At 43.9% G+C, this 19,543-nt stretch overlaps 2 protein-coding genes across 2 annotated transcripts; one reads left to right on the top strand and one right to left on the bottom strand.

Moving 5' to 3' along the window:
* Positions 1 to 9,816: 9,816 nt before the first annotated feature.
* Positions 9,817 to 10,729, bottom strand: LOC109428607 (protein G12-like). The gene is made up of 3 exons (XM_019704401.3): positions 10,298 to 10,729; positions 10,073 to 10,239; positions 9,817 to 10,007 (listed from the first exon to the last, which is right to left on the bottom strand). Exons 1-3 carry the CDS (start codon positions 10,659 to 10,661, stop codon positions 9,903 to 9,905), a joined length of 636 nt encoding a protein of 211 aa, XP_019559946.2. The 5' UTR covers positions 10,662 to 10,729; the 3' UTR covers positions 9,817 to 9,902.
* Positions 10,730 to 18,128: 7,399 nt separating this feature from the next.
* On the top strand, positions 18,129 to 18,990 carry LOC109421072 (protein G12-like). The gene is made up of 3 exons (XM_019695565.3): positions 18,129 to 18,522; positions 18,583 to 18,749; positions 18,815 to 18,990. The coding sequence occupies exons 1-3, from the start codon at positions 18,159 to 18,161 to the stop codon at positions 18,917 to 18,919; spliced, it is 636 nt and encodes a 211-aa protein (XP_019551110.2). The 5' UTR covers positions 18,129 to 18,158; the 3' UTR covers positions 18,920 to 18,990.
* Positions 18,991 to 19,543: the final 553 nt, after the last annotated feature.

Here is a 19,543-nt window from a genome sequence, read left to right as displayed (position 1 = left end):
CGTTTGGCGTGAACATACTCCCCGCCTTGAACTCCATTAGGATTCAATACAGCTTGGCTTCGCAGAATCCACAAGCAGAGGGGTTGGCCTGAACTGGTCATATTGTAGTTGCAGCGATGATTATCCGGAATGGAATTCGTTACTCCAACTCCGATTACGACAAACTATGATGGTTGTTGGTGGTGGATGTCACAGGAAGCTGTTCGGCGCTAGAATGGATGATCGGCTGAATGACTAGAAAATAAAAGGAACAAAATGGGTACTCGCCTGTGGTCAAGTCCCATCCGTGGGGTCCTAGGACCCACACGGAGAGCCTTGTTCCTCTTTATAGATGCTCCTGGAACTTGCTCGATTCCCCCGAGCTTGGGCCAGGAGTCCTCTCGACTGGCGATTGGGATCGAATGATTACTTGGCAGGCAGTCGTTAAAAATTGATCACGTTGGTAGCAAAGGGTTTGGCTGATGTTCTGGTACGGTAACGATTCGTAGAGATGAAGATGATAACGTCGCAAAGATGAATCCCTCCGGTCCGACCATAGGTGTGTCGAGGAACAGGATTTCAAAATTGAAGATAGACCGCTTGACGTTGACGTTCGATGATTAGCGAAAGTGTAATCCATGTCGGTACAGTGGAAGTGGAGTGTGAGGTGTCCGGTAGTTTCGTGTTTGGTCAGCCTTGTGGTGCATTCCTTGGCAGTCTGCACGCAAATAAGGATCCCTCCGGTCCGACCACACGGTGGGGTCGAGGAACAGAATCCAAAAACAGAAGGCTGGCCAATTGTATGTATGTTAGACGATCTATCCTGTGGTGCTGTTTGAACGGCACGCAAGAGAAACTCCCAGCCCAACCACAAGGAGTGCGTTGCGGGAAGAATCCAACGAGAGGAGAAGAGTCGTGCGTGTAGGATGATTCATCAACCCTGTGGTGCCACGTTGCACGCGATGAACATGACGGAGAGTTGATGCTTTCGGTGTGATGTATAGTGGTATGGATGTGATTACACTTTCGATTTCGGTTTGGTAGTGAAAATGACGAGGCAATTTTCCCATAGTGCGATCGGGAGCAAGTCGCTCAGTAGCTCGAACTGCAGACAACGATGAGGTGTGCATCGGTCGGTTATTGATTTGGTTGATGAGGTCATGGATGCTGAACATGGATTTCGTTGGACGGCAGTTGAGGTATATCCCACCATTTCGACTTGATGGATACAAGTGCCGATGGCATTGTAGAGAGGTTCACGTTTGTCGTCCAACGTAGGAAGAAAAGCAATTCCCACAGACCGGCGCGTGATGGCGTTCGCAAGGTACCAGCGGGCTTCTGTTGTCCCCCAGAAGCGTGGAACACCAGGCCCTGAGCGTCTATCCGGCTCGAAGGACCAATGTTGACGCCGTGATAGAACTGGCCGTACTCATGGCCCGATAAAAGTTCATTAAGAAGACAACTGATCACATTTCAATCAATCAAGCTATATTATGTACACTATTTACAGGACATTGTTAATTACATGGAACAATGACAAAGCGATCGCGCGCGGGCACAGATCGCTGTGCGAAAAATGGACCATATGAGTCGGTCGTCAACTCTCGTACTAATTAGCATTACATCTATTTCTTCTGCTACTGCGGCACTATTGTTGGAAATTGCAGACGAGGATAAAGAGAGTGTGTAAACAAAGAATAGAAGGGGGGGGGGGGGTTGATAGTGCTGCTGTGTTGATCTGCCTTGTATTCTGTATTATAAGGCCAGTCAGATGATGAGCAGCATCCAATACACAGAGCATTTGTTGCGAAACTACGTAGAAACGGCCCGGAATACGAAAGTGCTATTTGTGATGCTGTTAACTTGGTGGTACGCTCGTAGGTATCGTAGATGCAGTCTGTATACGGTATTGTGATTTAGATTACAACGAATCGATGTGAAAGAAGATTGTTGATCTGGACTATGGGCGATGAGTGGTAAACGGCGGTCAAATTCTTCTCGTGGTAGGTCACGTTTGGCGTGAACAAGTACTTTGGCGATATATGGATGAATTTAAGTTTAGTGGAATCCTAAATTATGTTTTTTATTGTTAAATTTCTAAATAATGTTCAGGTGAAGACATCGATGTAGAGGTTCATAGTGGAATTCTTGAAGTAGGGGGATTAGGGGCATAATGGACACCCTATGCAAATGAGTACGTTAGGCCTGTATAACAGACAAAAACTTAACATATTATCAGTTGGCTTACAACTTTAACTTGTTTCCTACGCATTTCAATCATTTACAGCAGGTGGAAATGTATTTATTGTGAAGAAATAGTGAATTTTAAATCGTCTGTTTTTTAGAGCTAGCAGGAAATGTACTGGGCGAAATGGACACCCATCGGGGCATAATGGACCCCCTGCATATTGTATGCTAATGCTTTAAATACATCGACTAGTTAAATAATTTGCCTACGGAGATCAATACCACAGATATAATGCTCCATCTTAGACGAGTTTACATAACATGAAAGTTAATTAAATAAACTTTAGGCTAATATAATCGAATTGATTTTTTTTTATTTTCTAAAACGCCTTACAGTATGCAATACGCGGACATTCATTCGTAATTGCCAGTGTTCATTTCGCCCCGAATCGATTACAACATTGAGATTGCTATTTTGAGTAAATTCGGTTAAAAAATACACAGATAAAAATAATGAGATTTACACGTCATGTAAACTTCAGTTTAGTCATGTAAACTTAATGTTATGATGGTTTACATGATATATCATGTAAATTTGTGTTATATGTCATGTAAACACACAGAGTCATGCTGAATTACATGATATATAATGGAAGTTTACATGATATTTTATGACTTTTACATGATATGTCATGTAAACTTCTGTGACATCCCACGCTCCAATCATGTGCATCATATGTCACAGAATTTTACATTCTTTTTTCGATCTGTGTATAATACTTCATCCATTGCTAAATCTTCGTTTACATGTAGATAAGGTAACAATTCACTTGTTTTAATGGTGGACACACTCAAACGCCCGTAATACCTTATTTGCTGCTGCTGAGAAATTATAATATATCCATCATTTTAAAAAACATATTTCAATTTCAATCATGTTTTGGTTATTTTGGAGGAATACAAATGATTCTTTTGAAATTGTTCTTGTTCCTTTACACTTATGCATCAAAAGTTTGACACAAAAGTCAACGGTTTAGAAAAAAACAGGGGTGTCCATTAAACCTCGGGTATCCGTTATGCCCTTAATCCCCCTATTTCAAGTGGAAAGTATGTGATCGTAGGGGTTCATACCGATATGTTTTGACGAATTTATGGAGTAAATTGAAAATGTTAAAAGGTCAGACGAGCATGACAAACTCTACCAGCGCTGTGTGCGCTGTCAAGTTTTATACTTAATTTCGGTAAAAAAGACGTTTGTTAGCTGGATTTTATCAGATTATTCACCAACATACTATGGGCTGATGATATTAGGTGAGTTTTTTTTTTCAAATATATAAACAACTAGCTGTACCCGGCAAACTTTGTCTTGCCTACTGCGTTTTTTGACGTTTCAAGTCCCTAGCCAAGCGCCCAAGTCCCCGTTCAAAATGTATGAAAACCCGATTTTCAAAAACTCTCAATTTTCCCATGTTCCAGGCCTCATAAACCTTCCTTGGGTGAAAACTAACAGAACAAAACTTAGACGACCAAAATTGGACGTTCCGTTCGCAAGTTATGCGCGGTCCCACGTATGCCACTGCATTTTTATATATATAGATAGATAGATAGATATAGATATAGATATAGATAGATTTCAAATACATGAAAAATCTTGTTTTTTTTTTCTTCAACTGTTGTAACAATATATTTAGCTCTAGGTTAGTTGATTTCGGGACCCACAGTCTCGAATCGACAGACCCGAAGGTAGAACTCACATTTTGCAAGTGTTTTGGGAGTGGTATTTGATCCTAGTTCCTCGGCGAAAAGGGCACGCATTTCAACCCTCACACTATAATCCAGTACTATCTCGTAGAATTTTAGGCCTAATACCTCGAGATGATTGTGTTTTATTTCTCGAACGTCATGTTTGCCTATGCCTTCTTATTTAATGATTGCGCATAAATTTCTTAAGTATTCTTTTCCATTTCTATATGAGTTTTACTGGGTGTTTTCTGATACATTCAATCATCTATAAGGTACACCGGGGCGAGTTGAAACGAGTGGGGCAAGATGAAACACGTAGTTTTGAAATATACTTGCAGTCAAAAAAGCCCAAAATCACAATTTACCCTATAAATTGAAAAATAGCTCGAAGTTGTGATGTGCTGGAGAAAATCTGAGCCCAGATTCGGATTCAGCTGCCCAAAATCTGTCTCTGACACATAAGTTTGCTCTAAAGACAAAACAATGTTGCGCTGTGTTATTAGTGTAATTATTCAAATTTTCAATACAGGTCGCGAAGAATTGAAATAGTTGTTTATGCAACAAGTTGGAAAATGATGATTTTTACAGCACGAGTCGTACATTTATCCAACGAGGCTGCCGAGTTGGATAAATATGACGAGTGCTGTAAAAATCGAGTTTTGCAACGAGTTTCATACAACATGTTTTGCAATGACAAAAATCTTTCACTAGAATAAATATGATCATTTCTTTCAGTACCATCGTGCTTCGCGATGATTCAATGGGAACGACCACGTGCTCCATCATTCGAGACATTGAACTGGAATCAAGCAAGCCGTGCTATAACCGTCACAATTTTGCCAGTTCTTACCGTGGAAACGTTGGTTGTTGATCAAACAAATGCATTATGATTCATAATGCAACTGAAATGAGTTCCATTATGAACCATAATGCAATTGTTTGGTATATTGCAGAAAAGTAGGTCGTTTCGTTACTGAAGCGACTAGTATAAACCTCTAGATAAACCTAGAATGTCGAGTTGCAAAAAAAAAATATAAATGGCTTTGGTAGCAAAAGAAGTTAGGGTATGAGAATCTTTATGGAAATGTAATTCGTGCCATCGCAAAAACGCAGTATCAATTCACACAAAATTGATGTAATTGCAAAATTCGACGGAACTTTTTCGAAAATTTCGTTTCGATTCGAAGAATACCGAGTGAATTCGAATTTCGTATCGATCTCACGAAACATTTTTGAATTTCGTTTCGATTCGTACCGCATCATATCAGAAATTTTATAGTTCGTTTCGTTTCGTTTTGCCTTGAAAAAATCCCATACCGCATACCCTTACCACCGTATAAGTTCTCACCGCCTTATGTTCGCAGACGACTTGAGAATGTATAGGATGATCAGTTCCGTCGTCGACTGCATTGCTCTGCAGCAGGACATTGATACCGTAGATAGCTGGTGTGTATCAAATGGTACGCTGTTGAATGCCGGGAAATGCTTCCGAAGGTATAGGCCTCTAATTAGCTTTGAATACGCCATAGACGGAGACAAAATTGAACGTGTTGAATCTATAAAAGATCTCGGAGAGATTATGGATTCAAAGCTTAAGTTCAACGAACATATTTCTCTGACAACGACTAAAGGTTTCTCGCTGCTAGGCGTCGTTCGTCGTAATGCCGCCGATTTTGATGACGTGTACGCTCTCAAAATCTTGTATAGCTGTTTTGTGCGTAGTGTACTCGAATATGCTGTGCCGGTATTGGCAACATATCATGAAACTCAGATACAACGTTTAGAAAGAGTTCAACGCAGTTTTTTGTGGTTTGCGCTAAGAAGGCTTCCGTGGAATGACCCGCAGAGACTACCCCAAAACGAACATCGATGTCAGCTGATTCGACTGGAAACTCTTCGTGAAAGACGTAAGCTCCTACAGATGATGTTCGCAATCGATATTTTATGTGACCGTTTAGACTGTCCTGATATTCTGCATCAAGTCAATTTCTATGCTCCGGCTCGTCGTTTACGTCACCGACAATTCTTCTGGGCTGCTCGGCATTCCACAGCTTATGGTCAGCATCACCAGTTTGAGAGATGTGTTTGCTTATTAAACAGTGTACCGTAGTTTGATTTTAATTTAACTAGAACGACTTTTAAAACTAGAATTAGGCAATTAATTTAAGTAACCATCGGCTATCGGCTTTTTATGTCATCGACGATGCAGCTCCACGTTGGAGATCCAATTGTGATGTCACCGTGCACGAGTTATATACCGCAGGCATCTATTGATAAAGAACTGCAGCCGTTGAGTGTTCTCCAATGATACAAACCAGGTTTCACTGGCGTATACCAGCACAGATTTCACGTTCGAGTTGAAAATTCGTATTTTGGTGCGTCGACTGATCTACTTGTTTTTCCATACATTTCTTAAAAAGCAGCCCTCGCCTTCTTGATCCGTGCACCTATGTCGATCTTGGTGCCGCCATCGGCCGCCATTTGGCTACCAAGCTATCAAGATATTGGAAGCTTTCAACATTCTCCACTGATTGCCCAGCCACCGTAAATCTGGAAGGGTTGACCGTGTTTACATCCAACGGTTTGGTCTTGTTGACGTTGATGGTGAGACCTGCGCTGAGGAGCGATTGGCAAGATCAGAGTGCCGTTAATCTAGGACGTCATCAGCCAGTTCGGAGTCATTTAGGTGCTCCATGGTAATGGACTGCCACAGCAATCCACGATTTGGTTCATGGTCAATCGCACCAACCATGATCTCGTCGATTACGATGAGGAACAGTAGCTGTGATAGGATACATCCTTGCCTCACTCCAGCAACGACCCGGCTGTGATCGGACAAAACACCGTTGTGCAGTACTCTGCACGAAAATGCTCTGTCCTGTGCTTCAATGAGGCCGATGATTTTCTCAGGGAAACCTGCGCCTAAGAGCTTCCCACATGTTTCCGGGATTGAGACGGTCGAAAGCTTTTTCGTAATCATTGAACACCAGGTAGAGAGACTCTTGGAATTCATTGATTTGCTCCCGAATGATACGGAGCGTGACAATATGGTCAACACAGCATCGTCCGGCACGGAATTCTGCTTGTTTTCCGTCGGAGAGTTGCGTCAATCTTCTCATGTATCCGGTTAAGGATCACTTTGCAGAGGGCTTTGAGAACGATACACAGTAACATGATGCCCCACCAAGTATTGCATACAGTCAGGTCACCCTTTTTGGGTACCTTTACTAAGACGCCTTTCACCCAGTCGCCCGGAAATGTCGCGGAATAATTGATGCAGTAGTTGTGCGGATACTACGGGGTCAGCTTTGAGCATCTCAGTTGATTTGTGACCGGCCACGGGTAATGCGTTGAACCCTTGGCGGATCATGCTGAGGTGTTAATGGCGTGACCGACACTTGAAAAAGGTTTCCAAAGTGCTCGAACCAGCGTTTCAACTGGTAGCCGGGTCAGTCAGTAACTGTCCAGACGAGTCTTTCACGGGCATCGTACAATTTATCTTGGTCCCACTAAGGCGACGTGAGACAGAGAAGACGGATGTCACCTGTGTTTGCGGCTCTCTCGCCTTCGTCGGCTAGGGAGTCCGCCTGCGCTTTTTTGTCCCGTCTACATGAGCGTTTCACTTCCTTCTCGAGAGCCGAATAGCGCTGACGGGCTACGGCTTTGGCTCCTTGTGTTTTCACTCGCTCTATCGCGGATTTGGCATTCCTTTAGTCCTCCATGTACCTCCATGTATCATCCGTGATCCACTGTTTTCTCCGAGTGCGAAACTCACCCAAATTATTCTCACCGGTGGCGATAAGGTCGTTCTTGATGATGCTTCATTGATCTTCTTGAGACCAACTTCGTCCGCCCTTGTATCATTTTTGTATGGATTGTAACGATATGCTGCCCCCTGTAGCGATACGCAATTTGTGCACAATACAAAAGGATGGCCTCTCAGCTGAACTTCTTAAGATAGCACCAGTCAAGGTGGATGTGATATTTAACCGCAGTGGTCTAGGCCGATTGAAAGTATGTAATAAACATATTAAATATCTGATAGCACAAACTTTTCAAATATTGTGACGCTGACAAAGTTAAAAGCCTCAAGCACAAAAACCGGTGCAAAAATCTAATCTGCGTCGTAGTTCTTCTTAGCAACCATATTGCGGTCCCCTGTTGACAATGAAATTGTTCCCACTGAATAGGACTTCATTAGCATAATTGAACAATCGTATCGAAAGCATAAACGGGTCGCAGTCGTATTCACTCTTTCCAACTCCGCGATGAGAGTTTCCCTCACTAAGGACTCGCGAATAGAGCAAAGCACCCTTGAATCCGAGGAGAGAAACATCACCACGTCAATCTGCCACCGAATGGTTCATGTAAGTAGCGTGTGCCAATTTTTGCCTTCTGGATTTGATAGCGCGTGTTAAATTTGGTGAACAGTAAAAGGGTGGGGAGGACTGGTCCTCAGCCGTGAATTGAAGTGACTTTTCTTGGTCCGCGCACTAAAATTCAATCATTTTTGCACATTAGCGTTGTTTCCCCTATTGTGCTGCTGCTGCTGCTGCATTATGTTGAGGGGATGACATTTGGAAAACTACGGCTAAGATGCTGGAGTAAACTGTCCTTGATCTGTCAGTGAAGAATTTTGCCCTCTTCCATACACGTAGCTGATCTGATGCGTCTCTTTATGCGCACTTCTACAGCTATTATCGTGTGGCGTGGATCATCACCCAAATTATTTAACACATAAACAAAAAGATCCTAGACCAAGCTGGGGCACCAATAATTTCGTTAGGTTTGTTTGTAGCATTCTCTAAAATTGCTTGTGAAAAATCTGAAACTGTTAGCAGATACTCTAGCACCATTTTGACTCACAACGCATCTTCTGCTATAACGACCCTTACTTGAGCGATCCATCCTCTTCAGATCACCGAGGCACGTGATGACCATTAAACACTCAGTGGGGGTGAATTTATGGGTAATTTCAAAAACCAGGCGATGACGTTCGTCCACACGCTCCCCCTCTCTGAACCACCGTTTTCTTCCCAATTCTGCAACAAGGATATGCGTGAAGCAAATCGTATGCCACTCTCTTGGTGCTGATACTTTTGTGGGGTGCAGACAGATCTGGAAGACGACCGAATGTGTTTTCACTTGTAAATCCCTACCGTCGTCGACGTCGTCGTCGTCGTCGTTGGTCCCCTGATGATGGCTCCATCCCGGGAACGGGACACCTGCGTCCCATTCTCAGGTAAAAAGAAGGATCCGTTCCCGAAGCGAGCGCAGACGGCGTGCGGCAGTCGAATAAAAGTTAACGTAAATCATAGAAAAATATTCATTTGAGCTTTGGGAGGCGTCCCTCGTGTCTCTGTAAAGGGTCGTACACTAGAGTCTGGAGAAAAGGAATCGCTTTGATCTCAGCACCTTGTTCGGAATGGCATGGCGGCGGTAGCCAAAAGAGACGAAGGATATATCTTTTTTATTGCCCAGCGCTGGCTGGCTGGCTGCTTGCGCTTGCTACCGGCGGGAGCGCTAACGATTGGAATGGATCGTCTGCTTCAGGTGTGAAATCCGGCACCATAAATCAGCTTTTTGGAATCAATAAAAGCGGATTTTGAACCGATGATAAATTATCACGTTTGTAAATGGATTTCGTTGGGAATCTCTTACCGAACTGATTTGACTTGGAATGTGATTAAAAAATTTCCCAGGTGATGGATATTGACGCGAGTTCAGAATATGTTAGAGCTTTATAAAGGCATTTTTGTGATTGTGCCAATTACAGAAAGCTTACTCTTTTTAGTTCGGAATAAATGATACTGTTACTTATCCTGTCCAATAGACTGGTACCGTTTTAGGAGGGGGGGAAATATGAGATTTTGTTCGGAAATAATAAGATATACAAAGAATACGAACTGTTTGTTTGAAGAATTTTTAATAACGGCACATTTTATTCAAAAAGTTCACTATTTTGTTCTAACAGGTAATATCACAAGTTTAACTTAGAAACCCCATCCGAAGAATCCAGCGACCAGCTCAAAGAATTTGTCGACATCAACTCCATGCTCGCGCAACTTCTGAACCATGGCCTGAGCTTCCTTGGAGTTCTGAAAATTTAAAACACTTCATAAGTACATTCCCATCCCTACCACCCACAAACGTCAACCCAAACCTGGTAGAAATCGACCAACTTCTGGAAATCAGCACTGAACAGCTTGTCGAAGAAAGCCTTGAATTCGGGGCTGGTCTTCAGCTTCTCTTCATACAGAGCCTTCAGTTCCTTCAGGGGCAGCAGAGCAAGGGCCTCATCAACAAATGCGCTCAATCCTCCAGCTTTCACTGAAACAGAAAATGAATCAGATCATTCGAAACCTCCTACAGCTTCTGGACTTCTTACAGCTCTTGACTCCACGCGTTGGCTTAACATGGCTCACCCCCAGGAAATCGGCAACCTGATTCAGAAGTTCGTATACCTCCAGACCGGCACCCTCCAGGTAGTTCAGCACATCCTTGACCTCCTTCAGGGCGAAAAACTGATCCCAAACGGCGGCGAACTCCTCTCCCTGCAGATAGGCGAAGGCTTCCTGGAATTCCTTGTCGGTGGTGAAGTACCGCACCACGAGGTCAGTGAGCTTGTCCACTGGCAGCAGGTTGACGAAGTCTTGCAGATCATCCTTGAGGCCTCGGGTTGGCACTGGGGCAGGGATGAAGGAGGCAGTGGCGACTGCCACCAGGGCGGCGAGAACGAAAATGGCCTTCATAGTGAATTGATAGAAGGTTCGGTGTGTACTGGTTCAGGTTGGTTGAAAGTGAAACTGATGGTTAAGCTATAGATTGACGGCGGTATTTATAGTGCAACGGATCAAGTACCGGATAGATTAGGCACTTGAAACGATTTGGTAAAAATAGTTATTGATAACTAACTGAGAGTAGTTACTTTTTGTTGATAAGATAGTGATGTGGGAGAGCAACACAATGCTTTATCTAAATTTCCTGGGAAGGCATGTTGAGTCATACCGCAGGGAGTTCCATTGAGGGATTGTTCATTTCCAAACTATCGCGGAGATTAGCGACCTTGTTCCTCAGTCATTGTCATTCGTATCTGCACAATTCTTCAAGAACGTCCCCCCCCCTTATGACATCTTTCGTGGCCGTTCAGATAATGACAATCAATCTATCAATCTGATGGTAGGATATTGTACTGCTTGATACAAACACAATAAATACAAGTTTTCGTGTGTTATGATTGAAGGTCATGATGAATACATGTAACCTAATTTTTGCAACTCGGCACTGAAAGTTCTATTTTATACTGGTCGTCTCAGTACCGAAACGACCTTCTTTCCTACACTACATTACACAGTTGCATCATGGTTCATAATGCCATGGTTCACTGCACGAATTTATGCCGGCCTGCTTATTCCCACAGAAGTTTGACGTTTGAGAGGTGCCGGCATCGCTCAAACGTCAAATTTAATGTGAGAGTAAGCAGGCCAGCATAAATTCGTGCAGTGGACTATAGGTCACTGCATAAAATTCTCTCCTTCTCTTTCACTCATACATACATTTTGTAAACAACAAGGCCAAGAAACGTCAAAACCCATACACAATCAAAACAGTGCAGTGAATACGGCAATTCCTATGATATTTTTTTCTATAGTGCCCCACACAATGCATACGTTTGCGTGTGCGTGACAGTAGTTTGACACATTTCCCATGAGAAAACTGTCAAAAAAACGCAAACCTCGACGGAACGGACGCTATGTGTTCCTGGCTTAAGTTGTTGACGTTTCATGGCTTGTTAAGGACAAGGTATTTTGAATACATATTCTGTATTCAGTTCAAAGTTGGATTATCCCGACTGTTTGTGAAACTGTTCAGAACAGTCGTCGAATATCGAGGGGATTCTCGATGTATTCTACAGAAACCAATTAATCAGCATATTAGTTCAAGCACATCATTATTTCAAACGTATAGGTCTTCAGAATAACAAACATTAGCAATTATCCTGGAAATAATATAAATTGCATTTATTAAACCTCACTTTAAATCATTTAAAACATTTATTGCAAAAAAAATATTTTCATGAATTTGTTGAGTGATAAAACATTGCATCTGAACACCCCCGGATTTCCGCGCCAAAAAGCTGGCGGCTTGGCTGCCGGCAACAGCTGATCAGGGCGACCGGTTAGCTGTCCTTGTTCCACCAATTGAATGTTTTTGAAAACGCGTTTGCGCGCGAAATCTTTCTCGCTCATTTGTGCTGTCAAATCCGTCACCGACTGTTTCACCGACCGTTTGAAACACCGACTGTTTCGAACGGTCGTGAACAGTTTGGAACTGGACGGTCAATAGCTCAAACTTTCTAGAGCTCCGTTTTTTAGAACCGTTGAACGGATTTGGATGAAAATGCATCACGCTAATTGTTCAGTGGTTGTCAATAGCGTGATGCATTTTAATCCAAATCCGTTCAACGGTTCTAAAAAACATACATACATGGCACGGTAAAGACTGGGTATGCTGCGCAATTCAGATCCCATTGTGATTCACTAGCCTCTGCCCAGCAACTCCTATCCCTATCTCCACGCGGTGCCGGCCGGAAACTATGAGCAACCTTAGGGAAGATCGGGTGACCAACCCCGGTGGGAACTTTGGTCGTAGGCTGACAGGGAAGGGGGGGTTTGCTTCGGTAAACCTGAGCGTCTGTTCTCCAGGAGGAGCGGCTCACAACAGCGTCTGATCCCCATGTTAGGGGCGGCTGATCTACGTCCGAGTGCCAGGGAAGGACTCTAAGCTCAACTGTGCACTATGGTCCTCCGGAAAGTAGGGGGTTGGTGTCAGGCCCTACGAGCCAGCCGTAAAAAAAAACCATTGTAACGGAAAATCAGCAACAGAACAATACGAACCGAGACCAACGGCAACGACCCCAGCGAACAAAAAGGACTTGCGATTGGAAACTCGGTACGTGGAACTGCCGATCTCTCAACTTTATTGGGAGCACCCGCATACTCGCCGATCTACTGAAGGACCGTGGGTTCGGCATCGTAGCGCTGCAGGAGGTGCGTTGGACAGGATCCATGGTGCGAACGTTTAGAGGTAATCATACCATCTACCAGAGCTGCGGCAACACACGCGAGCTGGGAACAGCTTTCATAGTGATGGGTGATATGCACAGGCGCGTGATTGGTTGAATGCCCATCGACGAAAGAATGTGGAGTATCAAGGGCCGATTCTTCAACTTCAGCATAATAAACGTGCACAGCCCACACTCCGGAAGTACTGATGATGACAAGGACGCATTTTACGCGCAGCTCGAACGCGAGAACGATCGCTGCCCAAGCCACGACGTCAAAATCATCATAGGAGATTTAGACGCTCAGGTAGGCCAGGAAGAGGAATTCAGACCGACACGATTGGTAAGTTCAGCGCCCGTCAGCTGGTACGAACGAAAACGGCCTACGACTCATTGATTTCGCCGCCTCCAAAAATATGGCCATTCGTAGCACCTTTTTCCAACACAGCCTCCCTTATCGTAACACCTGGAGATCACCACAACAAACGGAATCGCAAATTGACCACGTTCTGATTGACGGACGGCACTTCTCCGACATTATCGACGTCAGGACCTATCGTGGCGCCAACATCGACTCCGACCACTATCTGGTGATGGTCAAACTGCGCCCAAAACTCTCCGTCATCAACAATATACGGTACCGGCGACCGCCCCGGTACGATCTAGAGCGACTGAATCAATCGGATGTCGCATCAGCATACGCGCAGAATCTCGAGGCCATGTTGCCAGACGAGGGCGAGCTCGATGAGGCCCCTCTAGAGGACTGCTGGAGTACAGTGAAAGCAGCCATCAACGACGCAGCCGAGAGCACCATCGGATACGTGAAACGGAATCGACGGAACGAATGGTTCGACGAAGAGTGCAGAACGGTTTTGGAGGAGAAGAACGCAGCGAGGGCGGTAATGCTGCAGCAAGGGACTTGACAGAACGTGGAACGTTACAAACAGAAGCGGAAACAGCAGACCCGCCTATTTCGGGAGAAAAAGCGCCGCCTGGAAGAAGCGGAGTGTGAAGAAATGGAACTGCTGTGCCGTTCCCAAGAAACACGGAAGTTCTAAGTACCAGAAGCTCAACGCATCCCGCAACGGCTTCGTGCCGCGAGCCGAAATATGCAGGGATGAAGACGGAAGCCTCTTGACGGACGAACGTGAGGTGATCGAAAGATAAAAGCAGCACTTCGATCAGCACCTGAACGGCGTGGAGAACGTAGGCACGGGAGCCCACGGCAACGGAGGAAACGACGACGTCAGTGTAGCGGAGGACGGAAATGAACCAACTCCCACGCTGAGAGAAGTTAAGGATGCCATTCACCAGCTCAAAACCAACAAAGCAGCTGGTAAGGATGGTATCGCAGCTGAACTCATCAAGATGGGCCCAGAAAAGTTGGCCACCTGTCTGCATCGGCTGATAGTCAGGATCTGGGAAACCGAACAGCTACCGGAGGAGTGGAAGGAAGGGGTAATCTGCCCCATTCACAAGAACGGCGACCATTTAGAATGTGAGAACTTCAGGGCGATCACTATTTTGAATGCTGCCTACAAAGTGCTATCCCAGATCATCTTCTGGCGTCTGTCACCTAAAACGAATGAGTTCGTGGGAAGTCATCAAGCCGGCTTCATCAACGGCCGGTCGGCAACGGACCAGATCTTTACCGTACGGCAAATTCTCCAGAAATGCCGTGAATACCAGGTCCCAACGCACCACCTGTTCATCGACTTCAAAGCGGCATACGATAGTATCGACCGCGCAGAGCTATGGATAATCATGGACAAAAACGGCTTTCCTGGGAAGCTGACTAGACTGATTAAAGCAACGATGGACGATGTGCAAAACTGCGTAAGAGTTTCGGGTGAACTATCCAGTTCATTCGAATCTCGCCGGGGACTGCGACAAGGTGACGGACTCTCATGCCTACTCTTCAACTTCGCTCTGGAAGGTGTAATGCGACGAGCCGGGCTCAACAGCCGGGGAACGATTTTCACAAAATTCGGTCAATTTGTGTGCTTTGCGGACGACATGGACATTATTGCTAGAACATTTGGAATGGTGGCAGAACTGTACACCCGCCTGAAACGCGAAGCAGCAAAGGTCGGACTGGTGGTGAATGCCTCAAAAACAAAGTACATGCTGGTAGGCGGAACCGAAAACGACCGGATCCGTCTGGGTACAATAGACGGGGATACTTTCGAGGTGGTGAAGGAGTTCGTCTACCTCGGATCCTTACTGACGGCTGACAACAACGTGAGCCGAGAAATTCGGAGGCGCATCATCAGCAGAAGTCGGGCCTACTACGGGCTCCAGAAGAAACTGCGGTCGAAAAAGATTCACCCACGCATCAAATGCACCATGTACAAAACACTAATAAGACCGGTGGTCCTCTACGGGCACGAGACATGGACCATGTTCGAGGAGGACCTACCAGCACTCGGAGTTTTCGAGCGACGCGTGCTAAGAACGATCTTCGGCGGTGTGCAGGAGTACGGTGTGTGGCGAAGAAGGATGAACCACGAGCTCGCTGCACTTTACGGCGAACCCAGCATCCAGAAGGTGGCCAAAGCCGGAAGGATACGTTGGGCAGGGCATGTTGCAAGAATGCCGGACAACAACCCTGAAAAGCTGGGGTTTGCAACTGATCGGGTTGGCACAAGAAGGCGTGGAGCGCAGAGAGCACGATGGGCGAACCAGGTGGAGCGTGACTGGGCGAGCATAGGGCGCGACCGAGGATGGAGAGCGGCAGCCACAAACCGAGTATTGTGGCGTACTATTGTTGATTATGTCTTGTCTTAATGAGTTGAACAAATAAATGTATGTACATATGTAGATTTTCTTAGAAAGTCCTCCGCAAACGTTATCTAAGAACTCGTTGAGCAAATTACATAGGGATCCATCCGAGAATTTTTTTCAGAAATTAATTCGTTAATTTCATCGACAGTAAGGTGATGATTTTTTCTTCTAAAATTCATACGCGGGAAATAATTTCAGGATCCCTCTTGTATTTGTTTAAAAAAGTTCTAAGGTTTTTTTTATGTTTTCTGCAGCAATTTATTTCGATATTTGTTCGACAACTTTTTTTGAGTATTGTTCTGGCAAATTCGTAAGGAATTCTCTAGTTAATTCTTAAGGAACGATATTTTTTCAGGATTTTTCTACAATTTCATTAAAATTTTAAAGAAGCAGTCATAGGCATGATTATCGTGATTGAAAATTAGCAAGCAGATTTCTTATTCCAACCAGCACTTCTTGCATAGAATATGAATTACCTGTAAGTAAAACAGAATAGTGTTCCTTGGCTATTAAGATATCTCTGATAGATTCTCTGAGATTCCTTCAGGGATTCCTCTAGGAATTCCACCAGAAATTTCTCTAGGAATTTCTCCAGGGATTCCTATAGGAATTTCTCCAAAGATTCCTATAGGAATTTATCCAGAGATTCCTCCAGGGATTCTTCCACTAATTCCTACAGGCATTCACCCAGGAATTTATCACAGAATTCCTCCAGGAATTTGTACTAGAACTCCTCCAGGCACTTCTTCCACTAATTCCTCCAGGGATTCATCCAGAAATTAAATAATGGATTCCTCCAGAAATTAATCCAAGAACTCCTCCCATGATTCCTTCAGGAATTCCTTCACTGCCGTGGTTCTGCAAAGTGCACATTTTTGTTGCTGTGAATCAAATGCTTTTTCATTCATGGATGGTAGATTACGACTAGATCTTGCATTCTTATGTAGCGAGCACACCACAGTGTTATTATTTTTCCGGATAGGTACCAGAAGACGTCGAAATTTAGAATGTCCATTACGTCACTTTGCAGAATTACGGCAGCTCAGGAATTCCTCCTGGAACTCCACCAGGAATTCCTCCGAGAACTCCTTCATCAATTACTACAGGAATTCCTACAGGAACTCGTACAAGAATGCCTCTTTGAATTCCTCTATGAGTTCTTCCACGAATTCAACCAAGATTTTCTCCAAAAAAATCTCCAGAGATTTTTTTTTGGAATTTGTCCAGGTATACCTCCAACTATTCCTCCAGGGGTTCCTTCATGTATTCCTCCATGTATCCAAGTATTCCTACAGGATTTTCTTCAGGAAATTTCAAGCATTCTTCCATGAATTCCTTCAGAAGTTTATTTGTTTATTTAAGTTCTACCAGATATTCTCTCAAGATTCCACCAAGTGTACCTCTAAGATTTTTTTCAGTGATTTCTCCAGGAATTCGTCAAGGAGTTCTTCCAGGAATAACCTTGAAATTTCATCAGGAACTTCTCCATAAATTACTCCAGTGAGTCACCCGGACGTTGCTCCGGGAATCCCACTGGAATTCAGGAAGAATCCATAGAGAAATTCCTAATCGAATCCGTCCTGGAGTTCCCGGCGGAATCCATGGAGGAATTCTCGGAGAAATCATTGAAGGAATTCCTGGAGGAATCCCTGAAGGAATTCTTGGAGAAATCCCTGAAGGAATTCCCGGAGGAATCCCTGAAGGAATTCCTTTTACAGCACTCGGCGTGCCTGGTTGGACTCGTGCTGTAAATTTCATCATTTTGTAATTCGTTGCATAAATAACTATTTGTGAAAACTTATGTTTATCATTATTAGTTTTGTGATTTTTTTCGAAATCATCATTTGGGGTTATTACTATTATTCTGTACTATTATTACTTATTACTGTACTTATTATTTATTTGTACGTTATTTCGAGGAGTACCTGTATGTAAGTGTAGCCAATGGTTAAAATGCTCGATGTTCATCAGATTCGAAATGCATTCTCGAACAGTTCCTGATTTTTTTCAGCTCATCATAATATGACCCATCCGTCCTCATAGAGTCAAACTACATTCACAAAAAACGTGAGTTCAACCTTCGGAAAATAAGTGAAGATGTTGATTAACTAGTTCAAGAGTAAAAATCTCGTTAAGTCAGGTAATCATCTGGGAGCAATCAACTCGGATCGCCTACCACACTTTAATTGCACAGTTGACGACACTTCGTGGGAACTTGAGTGCTTGAGATAGCAACTCAGAAGCTATTCCCAAGCATAAACAAGCAGTTCTCAATAACCTAGTACTTGAATCGCACTCGAGAGCTTTACGGTGTACTATAAAACCATCAACAGTCAATAGTCCAATCATCAGTTTCACTTTCAATTAACCTGAACCAGTACCTACCGAAATTCTGTCGATTATGAAGGTCGTTTTCGTTCTCACCGCCCTGGTGGCAGTTGCTGCTGCCTCCTTCAACCCTGTCCCAGTGCCTACCCGAAGCCTCAACGATGACCTGCAAGACTTCCTCAATCTGTTGCCATTGGACAAAATGACCGATCTTGTGGTGCGGTACTTCACCACCGACAAGGAATTCCAGGAAGCTTTTGCCTATCTGCAGGGAGAGGAATTCGCCGCCGTTTGGGATCAGTTCTTTGCCCTGAAGGAGGTCAAGGATGTGCTGAACTACCTGGAGGGGGCCGGTCTGGAGGTGTACGACCTGCTGAACGTGGTTGCCGATTTCTTGGGATTGAACCATGTCAAGCCAACGCGTGGAGTTCGGAGCTGTAAGATTTTTTTGGGAATGACGTTAGACTGTAACTTACTTATCGATTTGTCTATTACAGTGAAAACTGGAGGATTGAGTGGATTTGTTGATGAGGCTCTTGCTCTGCTGCCCCTGAAGGAACTTAAGGCTCTCTATGAAGAGAAGCTGAAGACCAGCCCCGAATTCAAGGCTTTCTTCGACAAGCTGTTCAGTGCTGATTTCCAGAAGTTGGTCGATTTCTACCAGGTTTGGGTTGACGTTTGTGGGTGGTAGGGATGGGAATGTACTTATGAAGTGTTTTAAATTTTCAGAACTCCAAGGAAGCTCAGGCCATGGTTCAGAAGTTGCGCGAGCATGGAGTTGATGTCGACAAATTCTTTGAGTTGGTGGCTGGATTCTTCGGATGGGGGTTCTAAGTACTTTTGAATACTTGAAAATGATGAAATAATTTGTTCCAATGTATATTGAACAATTTTTATAACAAAAATCTGTTTCCTATTTGAATGTTATTCAAATATATCACAAATCAACCCTTAAATCAGTGTTGCGAAATCCCAAACCGTAAAGCAAATATCTCAAATTGCAGTTTAATATCCACTTCCAACCCATCTGCCCAACTTGTAACACTAGTTTCATATTACTCCCCTTTCCATTCTGTTTGGCATTGATGCCCACGGGGTGTTGGTCTAGGGTTAAAAGTTAAAAGAGTGTTTCTTTTTCCTAGCCATGGGCTATTTCACTCCCAAAATCCAATTTCTGGACCAACCCTCTCAGGAAGCAGAACTGTTTGCTCAAGTGTGTAGCTCGTTGTCGAAATAACATTAATAACACAAGTTTACAAAATAAAACGAAAGTCGTGAACTTCTGTCAACGACCAAAATTTTTGAAGCACAATTTAGTGCTGATTTCGAAACCGACCTTCAAAAATTTTTAAGTTGAACAGTTTTTGAGTTTTAGCTCAATATCGAGTTTTGTAACTTTTCAAAATATGTAATTTACTAAAATTCAAATATATTGCGTTTTGTTTAACCAATTTTAAA

The sequence above is a fragment of the Aedes albopictus genome, chromosome 2 (genome assembly GCF_035046485.1).
Source record: "Aedes albopictus strain Foshan chromosome 2, AalbF5, whole genome shotgun sequence".
NCBI classification, from domain to species: domain Eukaryota; kingdom Metazoa; phylum Arthropoda; class Insecta; order Diptera; family Culicidae; genus Aedes; species Aedes albopictus.
This window is presented reverse-complemented; position numbering and strand designations above follow the sequence as displayed.